The sequence below is a fragment of the Nerophis ophidion genome, linkage group LG03, assembly GCF_033978795.1.
Source record: "Nerophis ophidion isolate RoL-2023_Sa linkage group LG03, RoL_Noph_v1.0, whole genome shotgun sequence".
NCBI lineage: Eukaryota > Metazoa > Chordata > Actinopteri > Syngnathiformes > Syngnathidae > Nerophis > Nerophis ophidion.
The window spans coordinates 8,055,009-8,081,282 of NC_084613.1; the positions used below are offsets into that span (position 1 = coordinate 8,055,009).

General features: G+C 38.7%; 1 protein-coding gene across 3 annotated transcripts in view; it reads right to left on the reverse strand.

Moving 5' to 3' along the window:
* The window catches only part of syne1b (spectrin repeat containing, nuclear envelope 1b), a 346,051-nt gene that overhangs the window by 61,732 nt on the left and 258,045 nt on the right, over nt 1-26,274 (reverse strand). For all 3 annotated transcript variants that reach the window (XM_061894156.1, XM_061894155.1, XM_061894154.1), the window contains 9 exons: nt 25,136-25,306; nt 24,930-25,063; nt 22,958-23,162; nt 22,701-22,883; nt 13,169-13,315; nt 12,954-13,108; nt 7,369-7,516; nt 5,380-5,709; nt 5,122-5,316 (listed from right to left, as the gene is read on the reverse strand). In XM_061894156.1, the coding sequence (XP_061750140.1) occupies nt 5,122-5,316; nt 5,380-5,709; nt 7,369-7,516; nt 12,954-13,108; nt 13,169-13,315; nt 22,701-22,883; nt 22,958-23,162; nt 24,930-25,063; nt 25,136-25,306 (1,668 nt within the window). The remainder of the gene's footprint in view (nt 1-5,121; nt 5,317-5,379; nt 5,710-7,368; nt 7,517-12,953; nt 13,109-13,168; nt 13,316-22,700; nt 22,884-22,957; nt 23,163-24,929; nt 25,064-25,135; nt 25,307-26,274) is intronic.

Here is a 26,274-nt window from a genome sequence, read left to right on the forward strand (position 1 = left end):
CTTGTCATATTTTAACTGTTTTCTTGTTGTATCACAACATTTTTCTTTTAAAATTATGCCTTCACTCTAACATTTTAACTGTTTTCTTGTAGTATCAACTTTCTTTATTATAAAGTTATGTCTTTATTTTTGTAATATTTGTATATTTCTTTTATAGTTATGCCTTTGTTCTTGTCACATTTTAACTGCATTCTTGTCGTACCAGGAGTTTTTTTTATTATGCATTAACTGTATTGTTGCGGTATAACAACTTTGTTCCTTTAAAAATGATGTGTTATTCTAATCATATTTTAACTGTTTTCTTGTAGAATCACAACTTTGTTCCTTTAAAAAGTATGTGTTTATTCTTGTCATATCTTAACGGTTTTCTTGGAGTATCATCTTGTTTTTATTTTAAAGTTATGTGTTTATTTTTGGCATATTTTAAGTATTTTCTTGCAGTATCACAACATTTTTTCTTTTATAGTTATGCCTTTGTTCTTGTCACATTTTAACTGTTTTCTTGTAGATTCACAACTTTTTTTTATTTTAAAGTTATGTGTTCATTCTTGTCACATGTTAACTTGTAGTATCACAAACGTTTTCTTTTATATTTATGCCTTCATTTTTGTTAACTTTATAGTTGTAGTATCATAATTTTGTTCTTTTAAAATTATGTGTTTATTCTTGTCATTTTTTAACTGTTTTCTTGTAGATTCACAACGTTTTTTTATTTTAAAGTTGTGTTTATTCTTGACACATTTTAGCTGTTTTCTTGTAGTTTCACAAATGTTTTCTTTTATAGTTATGCCTTCATTTTTGTTAACTTTATTGTTGTAGTACAACAACTTTTGTTCTTTTAAAATTATGTGTTTATTCTTGCCATACTTTAACGGTTTTCTTGTAGTATCATAAATGTTTTCTTTTATATTATTGTCTTCATTTTTTGTCATTCGTTAATTTTATTGTTGTAGTACAACAACTTTTTTCTTTTAAAATCATGTGTTTATTCTTGTCAAATTTTAACTGTTTTCTTGCAGTGTCACAACTTTTTCTTTTAAAATTATGCCTTTACGCTTGTAACATTTTAACTGTTTTCTTGGAGTATCAACTTTTTTTTTTAAAGTTATGTGTTTATTCTTGTCATATTTTTACAGTTTTCATAACTTTTTTCTTTTAAAATTATGTTGTACTTGTATCAATTTTTTTTTTTTAAGTTGTATTTATTTTTGTAATATTTTAAGTGTTTTTTTGTAGTATCACAACTTTTTTTCTTTTATAATTACGCCTTTGTTCTTGTCACATTTTTAACTGTTTTCTTGTAGTAACACAACGTTTTTGCTTTTATAGTTGTGTTTATTCTTGCCATACTTTAAATGTTTTCTTTAAACTTTTTTCGTTTTAAAATGATGCGTTTATTCTTGCTTGACTTTAACTGTTTCCTTGTTGTATCACAACTTTTTTTGTTCTTGTCACATTTTAACAGTTTTCTTGTAGATTCACAACTCTTTTTTATTTCAAAATTAAGTGTTTATATATTTTAACTGTATTCTTGTACTTTTTTTTATTATGCATTTATTATTGCAACACTAACTGCATTCCTGTATTATCACAACTTTTTTTCTTTTAAAAATGATTTGTTTATTCTTCTCATACTTCAACAGCTTTCGTGTCATATCAACTTTTTTTCTTTTATAGTTATGCCTTTGTTCTTGTCACATTTTAACTGTTTTCTTGTAGTATCACAACTCTTTTTCTTTTATAGTTGTGTTCCTTCTTGCCATACTTTAACTGTTTTCTTGTAATATCACAACCTTTTTCTTTTAAAATCATGCCTTTGTTTTTGTCACATTTTAGCTGTTTCCTTGTAGATTCACGATGTTTTTATTTTAAAGTTATGTCTTTATTCTTGTCATAATTTAACAGTTTTTTGTAGCATCAACTTTCTTTTATTTTAAAGTTGTGTTTATTTTCGTAATATTTAAACTGTTTTCTTGCGGTATCACAACCTTTTTTCATTTATGGTTATGGCTTTGTTCTTGTCACATTTTTACTGTATTCTTGTCATACCAGGACTTCTTTTATTATACATTAACTGCATTGTGGTGGTATCACAACTTTTTTTCTTTTAGAATTATGTGTTTATTCTTGTCATATTTTAACTGTTTTCTTGTATTATCACAACTTTTTTTTCTTTTATAGTTATACCTTTGTTCTTGTCACATTTTAACTGTTTTCTTGTAGTATCACAACTCTTTTTCTTTTATAGTTGTGTTCCTTCTTGCCATACTTTAACTGTTTTCTTGTAATATCACAACCTTTTTCTTTTAAAATCATGCCTTTGTTTTTGTCACATTTTAACCGTTTCCTTGTGGATTCACAATGTTTTTATTTTAAAGTTATGTGTTTATTCTTGTCATATTTTAACTGGTTTTTGTAGCATCAATTTTCGTTTATTTAAAAATTGTGTTTATTTTCGTAATATTTAAACTGTTTTCTTGTGGTATCACAACCTTTTTTCATTTATGGTTATGTCTTTGTTCTTGTCACATTTTTACTATATTCTTGTCATACCAGGACTTCTTTTATTATACATTAACTGCATTATTGTGGTATCACAACTTTTTTTCTTTTAGAATTATGTGTTTATTCTTGTCATATTTTAACTGTTTTCTTGTAGTATCACAACTTTTTTTTCTTTTATAGTTATGCCTTTGTGCTTGTCACATTTTAACTGTTTTCTTGTAGTATCACAACTCTTTTTCTTTTATAGTTGTGTTCCTTCTTGCCATACTTTAACTGTTTTCTTGTAATATCACAACCTTTTTCTTTTAAAATCATGCCTTTGTTTTTGTCACATTTTAGCTGTTTCCTTGTAGATTCACAATGTTTTATTTTAAAGTTATGTCTTTATTCTTGTCATATTTTAGCTGTTTTTATAGCATCAACTTTCTTTTATTTTAAAGTTGTGTTTATTTTCGTAATATTTAAACTGTTTTCTTGTGGTATCACAACCTTTTTTCATTAATGGTTATGCCTTTGTTCTTGTCACATTTTAACTGTATTCTTGTCATACCAGGACTTCTTTTATTATACATTAACTGCATTGTTGTGGTATCACAACTTTTTTTCTTTTAGAATTATGTGTTTATTCTTGTCATATTTTAACTGTTTTCTTGTATTATCAAAACTTTTTTCTTTTATAGTTATGCCTTTGTGCTTGTCACATTTTAACTGTTTTCTTGTAGTATCACAACTCTTTTTCTTTTATAGTTGTGTTCCTTCTTGCCATACTTTAACTGTTTTCTTGTAATATCACAACCTTTTTCTTTTAAAATCACGCCTTTGTTTTTGTCACATTTTAGCTGTTTCCTTGTAGATTCACAATGTTTTTATTTTAAAGTTATGTCTTTATTCTTGTAATATTTTAACTGTTTTTTGTAGCATCAATCTTCTTTTATTTTAAAGTTGTGTTTATTTTCGTAATATTTGAAATGTTTTCTTGTGGTACCACAACCTTTTTTCATTTATGGTTATGTCTTTGTTCTTGTCACATTTTTACTGTATTCTTGTCATACCAGGACTTCTTTTATTATACATTAACTGCATTGTTTTGGTATCACAACTTTTTTTCTTTTAGAATTATGTGTTTATTCTTGTCATATTTTAACTGTTTTCTTGTAGTATCACAACTTTTTTTTCTTTTATAGTTATGCCTTTGTGCTTGTCACATTTGAACCGTTTTCTTGTAGTATCACAACTCTTTTTCTTTTATAGTTGTGTTCCTTCTTGCCATACTTTAACTGTTTTTTTGTAATATCACAACCTTTTTCTTTTAAAATCATGCCTTTGTTTTTGTCACATTTTAGCTGTTTCCTTGTAGATTCACAATGTTTTTATTTTAAAGTTATGTCTTTATTCTTGTCATATTTTAACCGTTTTTTGTAGCATCAACTTTCTTTTATTTTAAAGTTGTGTTTATTTTCGTAATATTTGAACTGTTTTCTTGTGGTACCACAACCTTTTTTCATTTATGGTTATGTCTTTGTTCTTGTCACATTTTTACTATATTCTTGTCATACCAGGACTTCTTTTATTATACATTAACTGCATTGTTGTGGTATCACAACTGTTTTTCTTTTAGAATTAGTGAAGTGAAGTGAATTAAATTTATATAGCGCTTTTTCCTCTAGTGACTCAAAGCGCTTTACATAGTGAAACCCAATATCTAAGTTACATTTAAACCAGTGTGGGTGGCACTGGGAGCAGGTGGGTAAAGTGTCTTGCCCAAGGACACAACGGCAGTGACTAGGATGGCGGAAGCGGGGATCGAACCTGGAACCCTCAAGTTGCTGGCACGGCCACTTTACCAACCGAGCTTTACCGCCCCAAATTAGAATTATGTGTTTATTCTTGTCATATTTGAACTGTTTTCTTGTATTATCACAATTTTTTTCCTTTTATAGTTATGCCTTTGTGCTTGTCACATTTGAACTGTTTTCTTGTAGTATCACAACTTTTTCTTTTAAAATTATGCCTTTACTCTTGTAACTTTTTAACTGTTTTCTTGTAGTATCACAACTTTTTCTTTTAAAATTATGCCTTTACTCTTGTAACTTTTTAACTGTTTTCTTGTAGTATCACAACTTTTTCTTTTAAAATTAGGCCTTTACTCTTGTAACATTTTAACTGTTTTCTTGTAGTATCACAACTTTTTCTTTTAAAATTAGGCCTTTACTCTTGTAACATTTTAACTGTTTTCTTGTAGTATCACAACTTTTTCTTTTAAAATTAGGCCTTTACTCTTGTCACATTTGAACTGTTTTCTTGTAGTATCACAACTTTTTCTTTTAAAATTAGGCCTTTACTCTTGTCACATTTGAACTGTTTTCTTGTAGTATCACAACTTTTTCTTTTATAATTATGCCTTTACTCTTGTAACATTTTAACTGTTTTCTTGGAGTTTTAACTTTTTTTCATTTTAAACTTATGTGTTTATTCTTATCATACCTTAACTGATTTCTTGTAGTATCACAACTTGTTTTCTTTTATAGTTATGCCTTAACTCTTGTAATTTCCGGACATTGCTCAATTACACATGCAAACAATGTGTGATAGTTTGCATGTAAAAAGAAGGTCTACCTTCAACAAGGTGCCGAGCTCTTTCTTCTGCTCCTCCAGACAACTGCTGGCGTGTTTCCATCGCTCCTGGATGTCGGTGAGCTCCGCCTGCAGGCTCAGCTCAGCCTGACTGTCGGCTGACAGGAGAAGCTGTCTGGCGGCCTCCACCGTCAGGATGTAGCTGCCTTGATGACGTTGCAGCACCTTCTCCTTCAGCTAAAGGAAGGAGACGTGAGTCCCAGGTAGAAGTTAGCGCGTCCTTGTCGTCCCGTGACCAACCTGGATGGCGTCCAGCATGGAGCGAGCTTGCTGCAAAGGGACAGTGGTGCCAGACCGGAGGCCCTCTGCGGGCTGGGAGACCTCCAGCAGCCATTTGCGCAGCTTCTCCACCATCTCCCTGTAGCGCTGCCACTGGCGGATCAGGCCGTCGATGATGCCCCGCCTCTGCTGGGCACGCCGCACCACACCCTGCCACTGGTTGCTCAGCAGCGCCAGCTTCAGGTTGAACTCATTCCTGTCGTCCACTTGCCCCTGCTCCAACATCCTCTGGCCATCACTGATGATGGAGTGCAGGATCTGCTGGCGACTGAACATCTCCGCCTGGAACAACTGAAGCACAACAAATGACTGGTGAGTACGAACCCCGTTTCCATATGAGTTGGGAAATTGTGTTAGATGTAAATATAAAAAGAAATAAATAATTTGCAAGTCGTTGTCAACCCATATTCAGTTGAATATGCTACAAAGACAACATATTTGATGTTCAAACTCATAAACTTTTATTTGTTTTGCAAATAATCATTAACTTTAGAATTTGATGCCAGCAACACTTCACAAAGAAGTTGGGAAAGGTGGCAATAAATACTGATAAAGTTAAAGAATGCTCATCAAACACTTATTTAAAACATCCCACAGGTGTGCAGGCTAATTGGGAACAGGTGGGTGCCATGATTGGGTATAAAAACAGCTTCCATGAAATGCTAAGTAATTCACAAGAAAGGATGGGGCGAGGTACACCCCTTTGTCCACAACTGTGTGAGCAAATAGTCAAACAGTTTAAGAACAACGTTTCTCAAAGTGCAATTTCAAGAAATTTAGGGATTTCAACATCTACGCTCCATAATATCATCAAAAGGTTCAGAGAATCTGGAGAAATCACTCCACGTAAGCGGCATGGCCGGAAACCAACATTGAATGACCGTGACCTTCCATCCTTCGGACGGCACTGTATCAAAAACCGACATCAATCTCTAAAGGATATCACCACATGGGCTCAGGAACACTTCAGAAAACCACTGTCACTAAATACAGTCCGGGTGCAAGTTAAAGCTCTACTATGCAAAGCGAAAGCCATTTATCAACAACATCCAGAAACGCCGCCGGCTTCTCTGGGCCGGAGATCATCTAAGATGGACTGATGCAAAGTGGAAAAGTCTTCCGTGGTCTGACGAGTCCACATTTCAAATTGTTTTTGGAAATATTCGACATTGTGTCATCCGGACCAAAGGGGAAGCGAACCATCCAGACTGTTATCGACGCAAAGTTCAAAAGCCAGCATCTGTGATGGTATGGGGGTGCATTAGTGCCCAAGGCATGGGTAACTTACACATCTGTGAAGGCACCATTAATGCTGAAAGGTACATACAGATTTTGGAACAACATATGCTGCCATCTAAGCATTGTCTTTTTGATGGACGCCCCTGCTTATTTCAGCAAGACAATGCCAAGCCACATTCAGCACGTGTTACAACAGCGTAGCTTCGTAAAAAAAGAGTGCGGGTACTTTCCTGGCCCGCCTGCAGTCTAGACCTGTCTCCCATGGAAAATGTGTGGCGCATTATGAAGCGTGAAATACGACAGCGGAGACCCCGGACTGTTGAACGACTGAAGCTCTACATCAAACAAGAATGGGAAAGAATTCCACTTTCAAAGCTTCAACAGTTAGTTTCCTCAGTTCCCAAACGTCTATTGAGTGTTGTTAAAAGAAAAGCTGATGTAACACAGTGGTGAACATGCCCTTTCCCAACTACTTTGGCACATGTTGCAGCCATGAAATCTTAAGTTAATTATTATTTTCAAAAAAAAAAATACTTTATGAGTTTGAACATCCAATATCTTGTCTTTGTAGCATATTCAACTGAATATGGGTTGAAAATGATTTGCAAATCATTGTATTCCGTTTATATTTACATCTAACACAATTGCCCAACTCATATGGAAACGGGTTTTGTAAATCCAAGCAAAGCAGAGTTCTTTAGGAAATCCAACCTCATGGGCTTTTTGCTGCTCCATCAAACTCCGGTAGTTTCCGGATATTTCCACCGCTAGATTCTGCTCGGTTTGCACCAAGAACTCCATCCAGGTCTCGCACTTCTCCAAGAAGGTCTGCTGCTGCAGCAGGAAGGATTGCAGTTTGCTGCGGAGAAAAGACAAACATACTGCAAAAACCTGAAATCTAAGTACGATGAAAGATCCCAAATAAGGTTGATACTTGCGTATTTTCTGTCTGATAAGATAATTCTTCTCACCAAGCAGATTTCATGTTATGGTGTTTTACTTGTTTTAACTGTTTTGGTCCTAAGTAATCTCAGTAAGATATTACAGCTTGTTGCTGAGATTTTATAATAATAATAATAATAATAATTAAAGCTGCAAGCTGCGTCGGACAGGACCGCTTTGGCTGCTGCCCCCGCGACCCAAGCCCAGATTAGCGGTAGAAGATGGATGGATGGTTTATTACACAGACAAAAGTTGTATACACATGTGTTATACATCAGTCTCATAGTAACAACAGTTGTAAAGTGGCTTGGGCATTTTATAAGGACGCCTTGGTGCCGCATTACATGGTGAATGTAATGCAGTTGTTGTATTAAAGTGGGAATAGCAAACTTCCTGTTGATTTTAGTTGGGGGCGGTCAGTGGATGAAATATAGGTCTCAGTGAGACCTATATTGAGGTTTTTGTTTCATGTGTGTATGACAGTCCTACAGTTTTGTCTGAGCAGAAAGCCGCCATTTTGTGACAACAGCAGCAGCGCAATGGTTCTTTGCGGGCTCATAAAATCCAAACCAGGGTAGTAATTAAAACTCTTTCTTTAACTTTTAATCAGAAGGGTTCAATCTCTCCTGTGCTTATTTGAAGCTGAAACGACAAACGGCCTCAGAGTTTTGAAAATGCGACATTTTTAAGCCAACTTTTGTATTAAAGTGGGAATAGCAAACTTCCTGTTGATTTTAGCCAGGGGGTGTCAGTGGATGAAATATAGGTCTAACTGAGACCTCCGTAGTGGTTTTTGTTTCATGTTTCTACGACATTCCTACTGGAAGTTACAGACAGTTTTGTCTGTGTTTTCTTCCTAGGGGGCTCTAGAGCGCAATTTTGAGTTTTAGGGTTTGGTTTTTTGATTAGATTGCAATTTTTGACAGTCCTGATGTGTGTGTCAAATTTGGTGAGTTTTGAAGCATGTTAAGGGGAGTCAGATTACAGCTCAAAGAGGCGACAGTATAATAATAAAGAATAATAATAATAATAAAACCTTAGAAATTCAATAGGGTCCTCTGTCCCAAAGGGACATCAGTCCTTAATAATACATTTCACTTATAAGGTGCCTTTCTTGGCACTCAAGGACACCGCACAGAATCAAAACAATAAAATCAATCGCCTTCCGCCCGATTGTAGCTGATATAGGAACCAGTGCCCCCCCGCAACCCCAAAAGGGAATAAGCGGTAGGAAATGGATGGATGGATGGATAAAAACAAAAAGAACAAAGATGGATACGATTTACAGTGAATAAGCAGTCAGGAATACTTTAGGTGTGTTTTGAGTCTTGATTTAAAGAGGGATATTGAGTCTAAGTTACAAAGGTGTGGTGGTAAAGAGGTCCAAAGATGTGGAGCAGAGCGGCTGAAAGCTCAGCTGGGGCCCCCATTGTGGACACTTTAAATAAGGGGACACTGAGATGGATGGATGAGGAAGATCTTCGGCAACGTGAGGGAGTTTATGACCCATATTGAGTAAAATATGCTTGAAACTACAATATTAACTGTTGCAAAGCTCTCCCGTCCAAAGGCAAAACCCAGTAACTTAATTTTGGTCAAAACTGAGCTGATGATAATTTTGTAGTTCCTAGGTGATATGCTTTACATTAGTGTATGCGATATTGTAATTTGTTCCGTAAGTAAGCTGTTACGCGCATGGCAGGACCTAGCAAATACCACATAACCGCGTAGATACAACAGAAAAAACTAGTATCTCAAGGGACCAATCGGAGCTTCTTTGTCAGTCGTCTTATTGTCTTTAATGAGACATTTGCACGAATGGGGGCCGACGGTCAACCTGATTATGTGATATTGGGTGGGTGACGTCATACGCAAATACGGTGTTAGCTTTCACTGCTATGCTGATGACACCCAACTCTACATGCCCCTAAAGCTGACCAACACGCCGGACTGTAGTCAGCTGGAGGCGTGTCTTAATGAAATTAAACAATGGATGTCCGCTAACTTTTTGCAACTTAACGCCAAAAAAACGGAAATGCTGATTATCGGTCCTGCTAGACACCGACCTCTATTTAATAATACAACTTTAACATTTGACAACCAAACAATAAAACAAGGTGACTCGGTAAAAAATCTGGGTATTATCATCGACCCAACTCTCTCCTTTGAGTCACACATTAAAAGCGTTACTAAAACGGCCTTCTTTCATCTCCGTAATATCGCTAAAATTCGCTCCATTCTGTCCACTAAAGACGCCGAGATCATTATCCATGCGTTTGTTACGTCTCGTCTCGATTACTGTAACGTATTATTTTCGGGTCTCCCCATGTCTAGCATTAAAAGATTACAGTTGGTACAAAATGCGGCTGCTAGACTTTTGACAAGAACAAGAAAGTTTGATCACATTACGCCTGTACTGGCTTCCTGTGCACTTAAGATGTGACTTTAAGGTTTTACTAATTACGTATAAAATACTACACGGTCTAGCTCCAGCCTATCTTGCCGATTGTATTGTACCATATGTCCCGGCAAGAAATCTGCCTTCAAAGGACTCCGGCTTATTAGTGATTCCTAGAGCCCAAAAAAAGTCTGCGGGCTATAGAGCGTTTTCCGTTCGGGCTCCAGTACTCTGGAATGCCCTCCCGGTAACAGTTCGAGATGCCACCTCAGTAGAAGGATTTAAGTCTCACCTTAAAACTCATTTGTATACTCTAGCCTTTAAATAGACCTCCTTTTTAGACCAGTTGATCTGCCGCTTCTTTTCTTTCTCCTATGTACCCCCCTCCCTTGTGGAGGGGGTCCGGTCTGATGACCATGGATGAAGTACTGGCTATCCAGAGTCGAGACCCAGGATGGACCGCTCGTCGGGACCCAGGATGGACCGCTCGCCTGTATCGGTTGGGGACATCTCTACGCTGCTGATCCGCCTCCGCTTGAGATGGTCTCCTGTGGACGGGACTCTCGCTGCTGTCTTGGATCCGCTAGAACTGAACTCTCGCTGCTGTGTTGGAGCCACAATGGATTGAACTTTCAGAGTATCATGTTAGACCCGCTCGACATCCATTGCTTCTGGTCCCCTAGAGGGGGGGGGGGGTTGCCCACATCTGAGGTCCTCTCCAAGGTTTCTCATAGTCAGCATTGTCACTGGCGTCCCACTGGATGGGAATTCTCCCTGCCCACTGGGTGTGAGTTTTCCTTGCCCTTTTGTGGGTTCTTCCGAGGATGTCGTAGTCGTAATGATTTGTGCAGTCCTTTGAGACATTTGTGATTTGGGGCTATATAAATAAACATTGATTGATTGATTGATATTATGGCACGAGGGGATATTTGGAAGATTGGCCCAGGACGTTGCAAGCACCTTCATTAAATGTATTGTTCTTGATTCTTCCCCTTGCATACTCTTTTGGGCAGATAACTGTGGAGGTCAAAATAAAAAACTGGACGCTGTACACGGCTCTTGCCCGATGTGCAAACGCGGAATGGGGCCCCCACCCGAGTTTGTGATACAATATCTGGAGAAAGGGCACACACGATCATGAGAGCAGATTCAATGCAAGAAAATGAAAGCTCAAGAAAACATCTGTACGTTTGATGACTTTGTAGATCAGGGGTGGGCATTACGTTGATCGCGATCGACTGGTCGATCTCGGAGGGTGTGTCAGTCGATCTCAAGCCAGGCATTAAAAAATGTACATAAAAATGAGCAATCATCAATAATACCAAGACTTCACTTTCGTCAGTTGTTTGACATTCTCGGCACCCGAGGATCTTGTGAGATGACGCTGGCTGCTGCGAGCTCATATTTAAGAAAAAAATCACTAACAGGGCGGACGCAGAGAAACACATTTTATTTCTACGGACTCCGTACCTACTGTCAAAACTCTAAAGACCGACTGCACAGTTCCTGTCTTCACCATAAAAGACCTGTTTCATCCTGCCTGTGCTAACAAAATAAGAGTCTCAGAAAGCTAGCGTGCACAAGCTAGCAAGCTATGGCGTTTGATGCCAATGTATTTCTCCCCCGCCCTCAACGACCGCTTTCTCACTTGCTTGCCCACCCGCACAGTCACTGACATCACTCACCTGCTGCCAGACATTAAAGGGCCACACACATATGCTACTCTCATAACAAAGTGTTTAAAAACGAGTATGCAAGTTGGACAAATGAGATGCCAAATCCAACCACTTTCATGTGGTATTGGACAGAAAGGAGGACTTTTTTTTTTCCTCCATTTGAAAATGCGGACGTTATCAACACCACTGTCTGATTCCAATCAATGCAAGTCATCAGAATCAGGTAATACACCAACTTATATTCTTGTCTTCATGAAAGAAAGGAATCTATGTGTGTTAAACATGCTTGTATTATCATTAAACACCATTAACTTGTTAACAAAAATGTCTTTTTCATAAATAAATAAATTCCATCCATTTTCTACCGCTTATTCCCTTTCGGGGTCACGGGGGGCGCTGGCGCCTATCTCAGCTACAATCGGGCGGAAGGCGGGGTACACCCTGGACAAGTCGCCACCTCATCGCAGGGCCAACACAGATAGACGGACAACATTCACATAAATAAATATAAATTCTAAATAGGAATGAGGTAGATCTCCTCGACTTGGTCAATTGAAAAGTAGCTCGCCTGCAGAAAAAGTGTGAGCGCCCCTGTTGTAGATCTTTGTAAGACAGCATCAAGATAGATTCCTTTGTTTTCACAAAATCAGCTAGAAGCGAGTTACTAGGTTTTGCCTTTGGACGGGAGAGCTGTCATCAACACTCGCAAGTACAAAACGGCTTTTTCAAAGTAATCATTTCTTATTTCAAGCATGAACAAAAAAAAAAATCATGACTTTGACACAATGGTGTCTCATGATTAAAAACAGATGACAGCCAAATGGACTTTTGCTGTTCTGTTTTCAATGAAATAATAGAAAAAGACGTACTCATATAGAAGCGGCCTCGGTGATGTAACCTAGGGACCTCCCGAATAAATAGTGGAGCACGTGGGCTGTGCCTTAGGGTGTACAGTAGCTTGGAACTGAAACTGAGTGTACAGCCCCATACGTCTCTCCTCATGAGCCAAATTGAACTCTGTCTCTGCATGATTCCTTGCTTCTTGTCTGTTTAAAAGATGTCATCAGTGTTTGAACCTGACAATGGGTCACATGCAGAGAATAATTTCGCCACAGCTAGTGTGTGTGTGACAACCATTGGTACTTTAACTTTAGGTAGATCCCTCCACTTGGTTAATTAGTTAAAAATGTGTAGCCCCCCTGGTGTAGTGTTTCTTCAGTGAATATGCTAAGCTAGAACGATGCGATGCGCTAACTTTAACAACACATTGATCGTCGAACCTGAATCTCTCCGTGGTCTGCACCGACGCCGCTGACCAGTTCCTGTTGAGGTTCTGCATGCGTTTGATCTCCGAGTCGTTGAGCGGGAGCCGGTAACCCAGCTCGTTGAGGCGCTCCAGTTCCGGGGCCATGCTGCTGAATCTCATCATGAGTCGCTGTCGGAGACAAAGAGGCTTGGTAAATCCCGGACGGATGGTTGAAAAACGCGTGCGAACCTTGAGCTCCTGCATGCGTTGCTGGATGAGGGTCAGGTCGGTGGAGCCGTTGGGGTCTTGCACCTTCAGGGCCCCCTCAGCTTCGACCACCCAGCAGACTAGAGAGTCCAGCTGCTGGTTGAAGGCTTCGTAGTCGTGGACGCCGGTCTGGAGGAGTGTCAGAATATCTAAGTTGTATCTAAGTTATCAAAAAAACTTTGTGTTTCAATGAGTTCCCGGCGAGCAAACAAAAGCTTTGATCCTACCAAGCGAGAGGCTTGTAAAGCTCCACTGTGTAGGATGGGGAGTGACATGAGGGTGTGGGTTTCTTTGATGTATTGTAATCCACAGGAAGATTTTGTCTTGACCCGAGATCTACAAAGCGGAGTGGAGGCAGGAGACTTCCCTCCAGGCAACTTTTTTTTTTTAAGTATTTTGTGACTGAGGGCAACGGCTGTTTAGACTTAGACTTCCTTTTTGTTGTCATTCAAATTTGAACTTTACTGCACGGATAAGAAAGACATTTCGTTACATAAGCTCATGGTAGTGCAGGATAAAAAAAGCAATACGGTGCATATATAATTAAATAAATACATATAAATAATATATAAATATATATATATAAAATGAATAAATATATATAAATAAATAAATAGATTACTGTACAGATAAATATATTGCACTTTTTCACATGCGCCCACGTCTATGGATGTATGTTATATTGTCTATTTTATTCCAGCGAGTTAATCCATTTTGGGGGGAGTTGAGGGGATAATTTAATTATGATGCATTCAAGAGTCTTACAGCCTAAGGGAAGAAGCTGTTACAGAACCTGGAGGTTCTGCTTCGGAGGCTGCGGAACCTCTTTCTAGAGTCCAGCAGTGTAGTCCAGTTTACGACCTTTTCTTTGAACTGTTTTGTAACCAAAGGCGATGGCTGTTTATGACCCCCGTCCCTTAGAAACAGCTGTTGCCATGTAATCAAGGGAAAGTCCAAATAAAAGAAGAGCGTGGGACGACACTGTACAAGGGTATAGTGTCTACGCATTTCTCCTCAATTGAGCTAAATTTAATTCTGTCTCTGTTCAATTCCTTACTTCATGTCTTGTTTAATAGACGTCATCAGTGTTTGAACCGGACAGAGAGAGGACGCAGATGTCAGCATCAATTTGCTTTGTGTCATTGTTAAGTTGCAAAAAGAAAAAACACATTTACGAAGGAAAATAGGAGGGCGAGTCTATATTCTGCAAAGTGTTCTTTCTTCTTTAACTTTGTAAGGTGTAGCTTAAATGTTATCTTTGTCCTCCTTTTTAAAATAAGTTGTACTTTTTCCCCCAAAAACATCTGACAATATATGCAAGTAAGGAAGGAATACAATTTTTTTATATTGACCTAAAACATGTGAAAATGTAAGGATAACTGTGCATGTTGTTATGCTTGCTCAGCACAAACACTGAGAAGTTCTTTGATAATGCCGGAATAGTGCATGATATGCTTCTTGTTGCTATGCGTCGCTGAGCACAAATACTCATAGAAGTACTTTGATGATGCAGAAATAGTCACAATAGTGCATGATATGCTGCTAACTGACCACATATACTCATAGTAGTACTTTGATGATGCTGGAATAGTCACAATAGTGAATTATATGCTGCTCACTGAGCATAGATACTCATAAAAGTATATTGATGACGCTGTATTAGTCACAATAGTGCATGATATGCTGCTTACTGAGCATAGATACTCATAAAAGTATATTGATGACGCTGTATTAGTCACAATAGTGCATGATATGCTGCTCACTGAGCATAGATACTCATAGAAGTATATTGATGACGCTGTATTAGTCACAATAGTGCATGATATGCTGTTTACTGAGCAGAGATACTCATAAAATGGCTTTGATGATGCTGGAATAGTCACAATAGTGCATGATATGCTGCTTACTGAGCACAGACACTCATAGAAGTATATTGATGACGCTGTATTAGTCACAATAGTGCAAGATATGCTGCTTACTGAGCACAGACACTCATAGAAGTATATTGATGACGCTGTATTAGTCACAATAGTGCAAGATATGCTGCTTACTGAGCACAGACACTCATAGAAGTATATTGATGACGCTGTATTAGTCACAATAGTGCATGATATGCTGTTTACTGAGCAGAGATACTCATAAAATGGCTTTGATGATGCTGTAATAGTCACAATAGTGCATGATATGCTGCTTACTGAGCACAGACACTCATAGAAATATATTGATGACGCTGTATTAGTCACAATAGTGCATGATATGCTGTTTACTGAGCAGAGATACTCATAAAATGGCTTTGATGATGCTGGAATAGTCACAATAGTGCATGATATGCTGCTTACTGAGCACAGACACTCATAGAAGTATATTGATGACGCTGTATTAGTCACAATAGTGCAAGATATGCTGCTTACTGAGCACAGACACTCATAGAAGTATATTGATGACGCTGTATTAGTCACAATAGTGCAAGATATGCTGCTTACTGAGCACAGACACTCATAGAAGTATATTGATGACGCTGTATTAGTCACAATAGTGCATGATATGCTGCTTACTGAGCAGAGATACTCATAAAATGGCTTTGATGATGCTGGAATAGTCACAATAGTGCATGATATGATGCTTACTGAGCACGGACACTCATAGAAGTACTTTGATGATGCTGGAATAGTCACAACAGTGCATGATATGCTGCTTACTGAGCACAGATACCCATAGAAGTGCTTTGATGATGCTGGAATAGTCACAATAGTGCATGATATGCTGCTTACTGAGCACAGATATTCCAAAAAAGTATAGTGATGATGCTGTATTAGTCACAATAGTGCATGATATGCTGCTTACTGAGCAGAGATACTCATAAAATGGCTTTGATGACGCTGTATTAGTCACAATAGTGCAAGATATGCTGCTTACTGAGCACAGACACTCATAGAAGTATATTGATGACGCTGTATTAGTCACAATAGTGCATGATATGCTGCTTACTGAGCACGGACACTCATAGAAGTACTTTGATGATGCTGGAATAGTCACAACAGTGCATGATATGCTGCTTACTGAGCACAGATACCCATAGAAGTGCTTTGATGATGCTGGAATAGTCACAACAGTGCATGATATGCTGCTTACTGAGCACAGATATTCCAAAAAAGTATAGTGATGATGCTGTATTAGTCACAATAGTGCATGATATGCTGCTTACTGAGCAGAGATACTCATAAAATGGCTTTGATGATGCTGGAATAGTCACAATAGTGCATGATATGATGCTTACTGAGCACGGACACTCATAGAAGTACTTTGATGATGCTGGAATAGTCACAACAGTGCATGATATGCTGCTTACTGAGCACAGATACCCATAGAAGTGCTTTGATGATGCTGGAATAGTCACAACAGTGCATGATATGCTGCTTACTGAGCACAGATATTCCAAAAAAGTACTTTGATGATGCTGTATTAGTCACAATAGTGCATGATATGCTGCTTACTGAGCACAGATACTCATATAAGTACTTTGATGATGCTGTAATAGTCACAACAGTGCATGATATGCTGCTTACTGAGCATAGATACTCATAACTATATTGATGACGCTGTATTAGTCACAATAGTGCATGATATGCTGCTTAATGAGCACAGATACTCATAGTAGTACTTTGATTATGCTGGAATAGTCACAATAGTGCATGATATGCTGCTTACTGAGCATTGATACTAAAAAAGAGTATAGTGATGATGCTGTATTAGTCACAAAAGGGCATGATATGCTGCTTACTGAGCACAGATACTCATAGAAGTGCTTTGCTGATCCCGGAATAGTCACAATAGTGCATGATATGCTGCTTTCTGAGCACAGACACTCATAAAAGTATATTGAGGACGCTGTATTAGCATGATATGCTGCTTATTGAGCACCTATACTCATAGAAGTACTTTGATGATGCTGTAATAGTCACAATAGTGCATGATATGCTGCTTACTGAGCACAGATACTCATAGAAGTATATTGATGACGCTGTATTAGTCACAATAGTGCATGATATGCTGCTTACTGAGCAGAGATAGTCATAAAATGGCTTTGATGATGCTGGAATAGTCACAACAGTGCATGATATGCTGCTTACTGAGCACAGATACCCATAGAAGTGCTTTGATGATGCTGGAATAGTCACAACAGTGCATAATATGATGCTTACTGAGCATAGATACTCAAAAAGAGTATAGTGATGATGCTGTATTAGTCACAAAAGGGCATGATATGCTGCTTACTGATCACAGATACTCATAGAAGTGCTTTGCTGATCCCGGAATAGTCACAATAGTGCATGATATGCTGCTTTCTGAGCACAGAAACTCATAAATGTATATTGAGGACGCTGTATTAGCATGATATGCTGCTTATTGAGCACATATACTCATAGAAGTACTTTGATGATGCTGTAATACTCACAATAGTGCATGATATGCTGCTTATTGAGCACAGATACTCATAGAAGTACTTTGATGATGCTGTAATACTCACAATAGTGCATGATATGCTGCTTACTGAGCACAGACACTCATAGAAGTATATTGATGACGCTGTATTAGTCACAATAGTGCATGATATGCTGCTTACTGAGCAGAGATACTCATAAAATGGTGTTGATGATGCTGGAATAGTCACAATAGTGCATGATATGCTGCTTACAGAGCATAGATACTCCAAAAAAGTATAGTGATGATGCTTTATTAGTCACAATAGTGCATGATATGCTTACTGAGCACGGACACTCATAGAAGTACTTTGATGATGCTGGAATAGTCACAACAGTGCATGATATGCTGCTTACTGAGCACAGATATTCCAAAAAAGTATAGTGATGATGCTGTATTAGTCACAATAGTGCATGATATGCTGCTTACTGAGCAGAGATACTCATAAAATGGCTTTGATGATGCTGGAATAGTCACAATAGTGCATGATATGATGCTTACTGAGCACGGACACTCATAGAAGTACTTTGATGATGCTGGAATAGTCACAACAGTGCATGATATGCTGCTTACTGAGCACAGATACTCATAGAAGTGCTTTGCTGATCCCGGAATAGTCACAATAGTGCATGATATGCTGCTTTCTGAGCACAGAAACTCATAAATGTATATTGAGGACGCTGTATTAGCATGATATGCTGCTTATTGAGCACATATACTCATAGAAGTACTTTGATGATGCTGTAATACTCACAATAGTGCATGATATGCTGCTTATTGAGCACAGATACTCATAGAAGTACTTTGATGATGCTGTAATACTCACAATAGTGCATGATATGCTGCTTACTGAGCACAGACACTCATAGAAGTATATTGATGACGCTGTATTAGTCACAATAGTGCATGATATGCTGCTTACTGAGCAGAGATACTCATAAAATGGTGTTGATGATGCTGGAATAGTCACAATAGTGCATGATATGCTGCTTACAGAGCATAGATACTCCAAAAAAGTATAGTGATGATGCTTTATTAGTCACAATAGTGCATGATATGCTTACTGAGCACGGACACTCATAGAAGTACTTTGATGATGCTGGAATAGTCACAACAGTGCATGATATGCTGCTTACTGAGCACAGATATTCCAAAAAAGTATAGTGATGATGCTGTATTAGTCACAATAGTGCATGATATGCTGCTTACTGAGCAGAGATACTCATAAAATGGCTTTGATGATGCTGGAATAGTCACAATAGTGCATGATATGATGCTTACTGAGCACGGACACTCATAGAAGTACTTTGATGATGCTGGAATAGTCACAACAGTGCATGATATGCTGCTTACTGAGCACAGATACTCAAAAAAAGTATAGTGATGATGCTGTATTGGTCACAATAGCGCATGATATGCTGCTTACTGAGCACATATACTCATAGTAGTACTTTGTTGATTCTGGAATAGTCACAATAGTGCATGATATGCTGCTTACTGTGCATAGATATTCATAAAAGTATATTGATGACGCTGTATTAGTCACTATAGTGCATGATATGTTGCTTACTGAGCACAGATACTCAAATAAGTACTTTGATGATGCTGTAATAGTCACAATAGTGCATGATATGCTGCTTACTGAGCATAGATACTCATAAAAGTATATTGATAACGCTGTATTAGTCACAATAGTGCATGATATGCTGCTTACTGAGCACAGATACTCATATAAGTGCTTTGCTAATGCTGGAATAGTCACAATAGTGGATGATATGCTGCTTACTGAGCATAGATACTCAAAAAGAGTATAGTGATGATGCTGTATTAGTCACAAAAGGGCATGATATGCTGCTTACTGAGCACAGATACTCATAGAAGTGCTTTGCTGATCCCGGAATAGTCACAATAGTGCATGATATGCTGCTTTCTGAGCACAGACACTCATAAAAGTATATTGAGGACGCTGTATTAGCATGATATGCTGCTTATTGAGCACCTATACTCATAGAAGTACTTTGATGATGCTGTAATAGTCACAATAGTGCATGATATGCTGCTTACTGAGCACAGACACTCATAGAAGTATATTGATGACGCTGTATTAGTCACAATAGTGCATGATATGCTGCTTACTGAGCAGAGATAGTCATAAAATGGCTTTGATGATGCTGGAATAGTCACAATAGTGCATGATATGATGCTTACTGAGCACGGACACTCATAGAAGTACTTTGATGATGCTGGAATAGTCACAACAGTGCATGATATGCTGCTTACTGAGCATAGATACTCAAAAAGAGTATAGTGATGATGCTGTATTAGTCACAAAAGGGCATGATATGCTGCTTACTGAGCACAGATACTCATAGAAGTGCTTTTCTGATCCCGGAATAGTCACAATAGTGCATGCATGATATGCTGCTTTCTGAGCACAGAAACTCATAAAAGTATATTGAGGACGCTGTATTAGCATGATATGCTGCTTATTGAGCACATATACTCATAGAAGTACTTTGATGATGCTGTAATACTCACAATAGTGCATGATATGCTGCTTATTGAGCACAGATACTCATAGAAGTACTTTGATGATGCTGTAATACTCACAATAGTGCATGATATGCTGCTTATTGAGCACAGATACTCATAGAAGTACTTTGATGATGCTGTAATACTCACAATAGTGCATGATATGCTGCTTACTGAGCACAGACACTCATAGAAGTATATTGAGGACGCTGTATTAGTCACAATAGTGCATGATATGCTGCTTACTGAGCACAGATACTCATAAAATGGCGTTGATGATGCTGGAATAGTCACAATAGTGCATGATATGCTGCTTACAGAGCATAGATACTCCAAAAAAGTATAGTGATGATGCTTTATTAGTCACAATAGTGCATGATATGATGCTTACTGAGCACGGACACTCATAGAAGTACTTTGATGATGCTGGAATAGTCACAACAGTGCATGATATGCTGCTTACTGAGCACAGATATTCCAAAAAAGTATAGTGATGATGCTGTATTAGTCACAATAGTGCATGATATGCTGCTTACTGAGCACAGATACTCATATAAGTACATTGATGATGATGTAATAGTCACAATAGTGCATGATATGCTGCTTACTGAGCATAGATAATCATAAAAGTATATTGATGATGCTGTATTAGTCACAATAGTGCATGATATGCTGCGTACTGAGCACAGATACTCATATAAGTACTTAAATGATGTTGGAATAGTCACAATAGTGCATTGTATATTGCTTACAGCGCACAGATGCTCATAGAAGTACTTTGATGATGCTGGAAAAGTCACAATAGTGCATGATATGCTGCTTACTGAGCATAGATACTCATAGAAGTACTTTGATGATGCTGGAAAAGTCACAACAGTGCATGATATGCTGCTTACTGAGCATAGATACTCATATAAGCACTTTGATGTTATAAGAGTCACAATAGTGCATTCTATGCATCTTATTGCTATGCCTCTTTTAGTACAAATACAAGAGTAGTTTGTGACACTGGAATAATCACGATAGTGCATGATATGCTTCTTATAGCTATGCCTCTTTGAGTACAAATACAAGAGTAGTTTGTGAAATTGGAATAGTCACGATAGTGCATGTTATGCTTCTTGTAGCTATGCCTCATTGAGTACAAATACTCAGAAGACTAGTTTGTGATACCGGAATAGTCACAATAGTGCATGTTATGCTTCTTATAGCTATGCCTCTTTGAGTACAAATACAAGACTAGTTTGTGATACTGGAATAGTCACAATAGTGCATGATATGCATCGTATAGCTAGGCCTCTTTGAGTACAAATACAAGAGTAGTTTGTGACACTGGAATAGTCACAATAGTGCATGATATGCTTCTTATAGCTATGCCTCTTTGGGTACAAATACAAGAGTAGTTTGTGACACTGGAATAGTCACGATAGTGCATGATATGCTTCTTGTAGCTATGGCTTGTTGAGGACAAATACTCAGAAGAGTAGTTTGTGATACTGGAATAGTCACAATAGTGCATGATATGCATCTTATAGCTAGGCCTCTTTGAGTACAAATACAAGACTAGTTTGTGATACTGGAATAGTCACGATTGTGCATGTTATGCTTCTTGTAGATATGCCTCGTTGAGTACAAATACTTATAAGACTAGTTTGTGGTATTGGAATAGTCACAATAGTGCATGATATGCATCTTATAGCTAGGCCTCTTTAAGTACAAATACAAGACTAGTTTGTGACACTGGAATAGTCACAATAGTGCATGATATGCTTCTTATAGCTATGCCTCTTTGGGTACAAATACAAGAGTAGTTTGTGATACTGGAATAGTCACAATAGTGCATGATATGCATCTTATAGCTGACCTCTTTGAGTAACAATACAAGACTAGTTTGTGATACTGGAATAGTCACGATAGTGCATGTTATGCTTCTTGTAGATATGCCTCGTTGAGTACAAATACAAGAGTAGTTTGTGACACTGGAATAGTCACAATAGTGCATGTTATGCTTCTTATAGCTACGCCTCTTTGAGTACAAATACAAGACTACTTTGTGATACTGGAATAGTCACGATAGTGCATGTTATGCTTCTTGTAGATATGCCTCGTTGAGTACAAATACTCAGAAGACTAGTTTGTGATACTGGAATAGTCACAATAGTGCATGATATGCATCTTATAGCTAGGCCTCTTTGAGTACAAATACAAGAGTAGTTTGTGACACTGGAATAGTCACAATAGTGCATGATATGCTTCTTGTAGATATGCCTCGCTGAGGACAAATACTCAGAAGAGTAGTTTGTGATACTGGAATAGTCACAATAGTGCATGATATGCATCTTATAGCTAGACATCTTTGAGTACAAATACAAGACTAGTTTGTGATACTGAAATAGTCACGATAGCGCATGATATGCTTCTTGTTGCTATGCTTGCTGAGCACAAATACTCAAAGGAGTGATGTGTTTACATGTCATGTGACCATGACAACATTGCCCACCTGCAGCGTGACGAGCTGTCTGGTCAGTGCTTGCTCCACAGCTGCCAGCCGCTGGGAGAGCGACAGATGATCTGACTGAATGGTGGAGGCTGCTGGAGTGTCCACCTGCTGCTTCAGCTGCTCTCCCAGTTCTTGCAGAACCTGCAGGGAAGCCTGCACGGGTGCAAGGCCGCGCAGAACCTCCTACGGCAAAGCAGTATTTTCAGCCACGGCTTTAAAAAACACACACTAGGGCTTGGGAATGCACGTTGACTCACGCCGCAGTCTTGAATCCAGTTGGACACCTGCTCGTCAGCCACGTCCTTGTCGCACGCCGTCTTGAGGATCTGGTCGGCTTTCTCCTCCAGGAGCTGGACGCTGCTGCCGCTCTGCTGGTGGAGCTCCTTGTAGCGCCGCCACAGCTGGTGGAGAGCTTTGCTGCTCCTCAGACGCTCCGCTATCTCCTCCAGTAGACCCGCCCACCTGATGGTGGCGAGGATGCTTCTCAGTTCAAAAGTCACAAGTGCTCATTTATGCAAAATGTACTTTTTTATGATGTTTTAACACATGGCTGCTCAAACTTTGTCTGCAGGTGAGCTGCTTCTCCATTGACCAAGTGGAGGGATCTAGCTCATTCATATAGAACATTGAAATACTCCCGCCTTTAAATACACCCCCCCCTAAATCACCTGTGGATCCAACATAATAGTGATGGTCCATTCCATAGTGGATCTAACATAATAGTGAGAGTCCAGTCCATAGTGGATCCAACATAATAGTGAAAGTCCAGTCCATAGTGGATCCAACATAATAGTGACAGTCCAGTCCATAGTGGATCTAACATAATAGTGTGAGAGTCCAGTCCATAGTGGATCTAACATAATAGTGGGAGTTCAGTCCATAGTGGATCTAACATAATATTGTGAGAGTCCAGTCCATAGTGGATCTAACATAATAGTGAGAGTCCAGTCCATAGTGGATCCAACATAATAGTGAAAGTCCAGTCCATAGTGGATCCAACATAATAGTGACAGTCCAGTCCATAGTGGATCTAACAGAATAGTGAGAGTCCAGTCCATAGTGGATCTAACATAATAGTATGAGAGTCCAGTCCATAGTGGATCTAACATAATAGTGAGAGTCCAGTCCATAATAGTGTAAGAGTCCAGTCCATAGTGCATCTAACATAATAATGTGAGAGTCCAGTCTATAGTGGATCCAACATAATAGTGAGACTCCAGTCCATAGTGGATCTAACATAATAATGACAGTCCAGTCCATAGTGGATCTAACATAATAGTGTGAGAGACCAGTGCATAGTGGATCTAACATAATAGTGTGAGAGTCCAGTCCATAGTGCATCCAACATAATAGTGAGACTCCAGTCCATAGTGGAGCTAACATAATAGTGAGAGTCCAATCCATAGTGGATCCAACATAATAGTGTGAGAGTCCAGTCCATAGTGGATCTAACATAATATTGTGAGAGTCCAGTCCATAGTGGATCTAACGTAATAGTGTGAGAGTCCAGTCCATAGTGGATCTAACATAATAGTGAGAGTCCAGTCCATAGCGGATCTAACATATTAGTGAGAGTCCACTCCATAGTGGATCTAACATAATAGTGAAAGTCCAGTCCATAGTGGATCTAACATAATAGTGTGAGAGTCCAGTCCATAGTGGATCTAACATAATAGTGAGAGTGCAGTCCATAATAGTGTAAGAGTCCAGTCCATAGTGGATCTAACATAATAGTGTGAGAGTCCAGTCCATAGTGGATCTAACATAATAGTGTGAGAGTCCAGTCCATAGTGGATCTAACATAATATTGTGAGAGTCCAGCCCATAGTGGATCTAACATAATAGTGAGAGTCCAGTCCATAGCGGATCCAACATATTAGTGAGAGTCCAGTCCATAGTGGATCTAACATAATAGTGAAAGTCCAGTCCATAGTGGATCTAACATAATAGTGTGAGAGTCCAGTCCATAGTGGATCTAACATAATAGTGAAAGTCCAGTCCATAGTGGATCTAACATAATATTGTGAGAGTCCAGTCCATAGTGGATCTAACATAATAGTGTGAGAGTCCAGTCCATAGTGGATCTACCATAATATTGCGATAGTCCAGTCCATAGTGGATATAAGGAGAGAAGAGGTGCTCAAAAGCTGTTCAAGTTGCGCATTTTCATGATGAGAAAACAGACTGAGGGGCCCCGGGCTCAAAGAGTGTTGTAGAAGTAAGATTCACCTTGCATTGGCGTCCTTGAGGGCGTGATGGAGGGAGTCCGACACCGACGGGTGACACTCTTTCAGCAGCTGGTGGGTCACAGCACCAAACCTTCTCAGGCTGCTCTCCTGCTTCTCCAGCTCTTCCTGCAAGTTCTGCGGGGGCGACACATGGGAGGATGAACAACCCTAACGATCCCGTGAAGCAGATAAGACCGTGGGACGTACCTGCAGACTTTGCACCTGCTGCTGAACAGCCTCCAACGAGCCGGTGAGGAGGCGGAAGTGAGACACGGAGTACCTTCCCTCCATGAGGTAGCCATTGATCTCCTCTGAGGCGCGTTTGTAAAGACTCCACTGCTCCACGACCGATGTCAAGCTGATTTTCAGTTGACTGATCTGTAAATATGCGCTGTTTAGTTTGAAATGTAGAATCTGGTGCACTACGAAACAACATGTTTTTCCAGATTATGTGTAAGGCTATATACATTCTGGGGAATATCAAAAAGTGAAGTAAATTATATTTATAAAACACTTTTCTCGAGTGACTCAAAGCTGTTTCCATACTGAAACCAATCATCCACATCACACTTTCTCTGCGGGCCAGCTACTTTTCATTTGCCCGAGTGGAGGGGATCTACCTCATATGGTTTTCTACACCAAAATTCACCTATTTATTATTATTATTATTATTATTATTCAACAACTTTTTCTTCTTCTCCAGATATTGGCGCGCTCTACCGTCCACATTTTTCATCCGATTCAAAGTGTTCCAACATCAAACTGTTCGGCCTATTTGGGAATCGCTGACTTTCCCTTAACAAATTCCCCAAATTCCCAGATTTGCCAAAATTCCAGGTTTTCCGGGATGTTTTTTCCCATTCAAAATGAATTGGACATTTTTCAAACTTACACCATTTCCACATTTTTCAACTTATTCAAACCATTCTACCTTCAACCCATTCCAGCATTCTGTAAATTCAAACTACTCTTTTTCCAAGTTCAAAAAATATCCAGGATTTTCCAGAATTCCTGGTTTTACAAAGCCCTATTTTCAAACTTTTTTCTGGCGACAACTCCTCCCACGATGCGATGCGATGAGGTGGCGACTTGTCCAGGGTGTACCCTGCCTTCCCCCCGATTGTAGCTGAGATAGGCGCCAGCGCCCCCCGTGACTCCGAAAGGGAATAAGCGGTAGAAAATGGATGGATGGATGAACTCCTCCCACATTTTTCAACCCACTTCAAGCGTTCCACCTTCCAAACATTCCTCTTAATTCGGACAAAAAAAAAAAGTAGTTTTTTTTAACAGGAAAAATTCCCGTTTTTTTGAGAAATTCAGTAATAACATTTCTTAATTCAACTTGT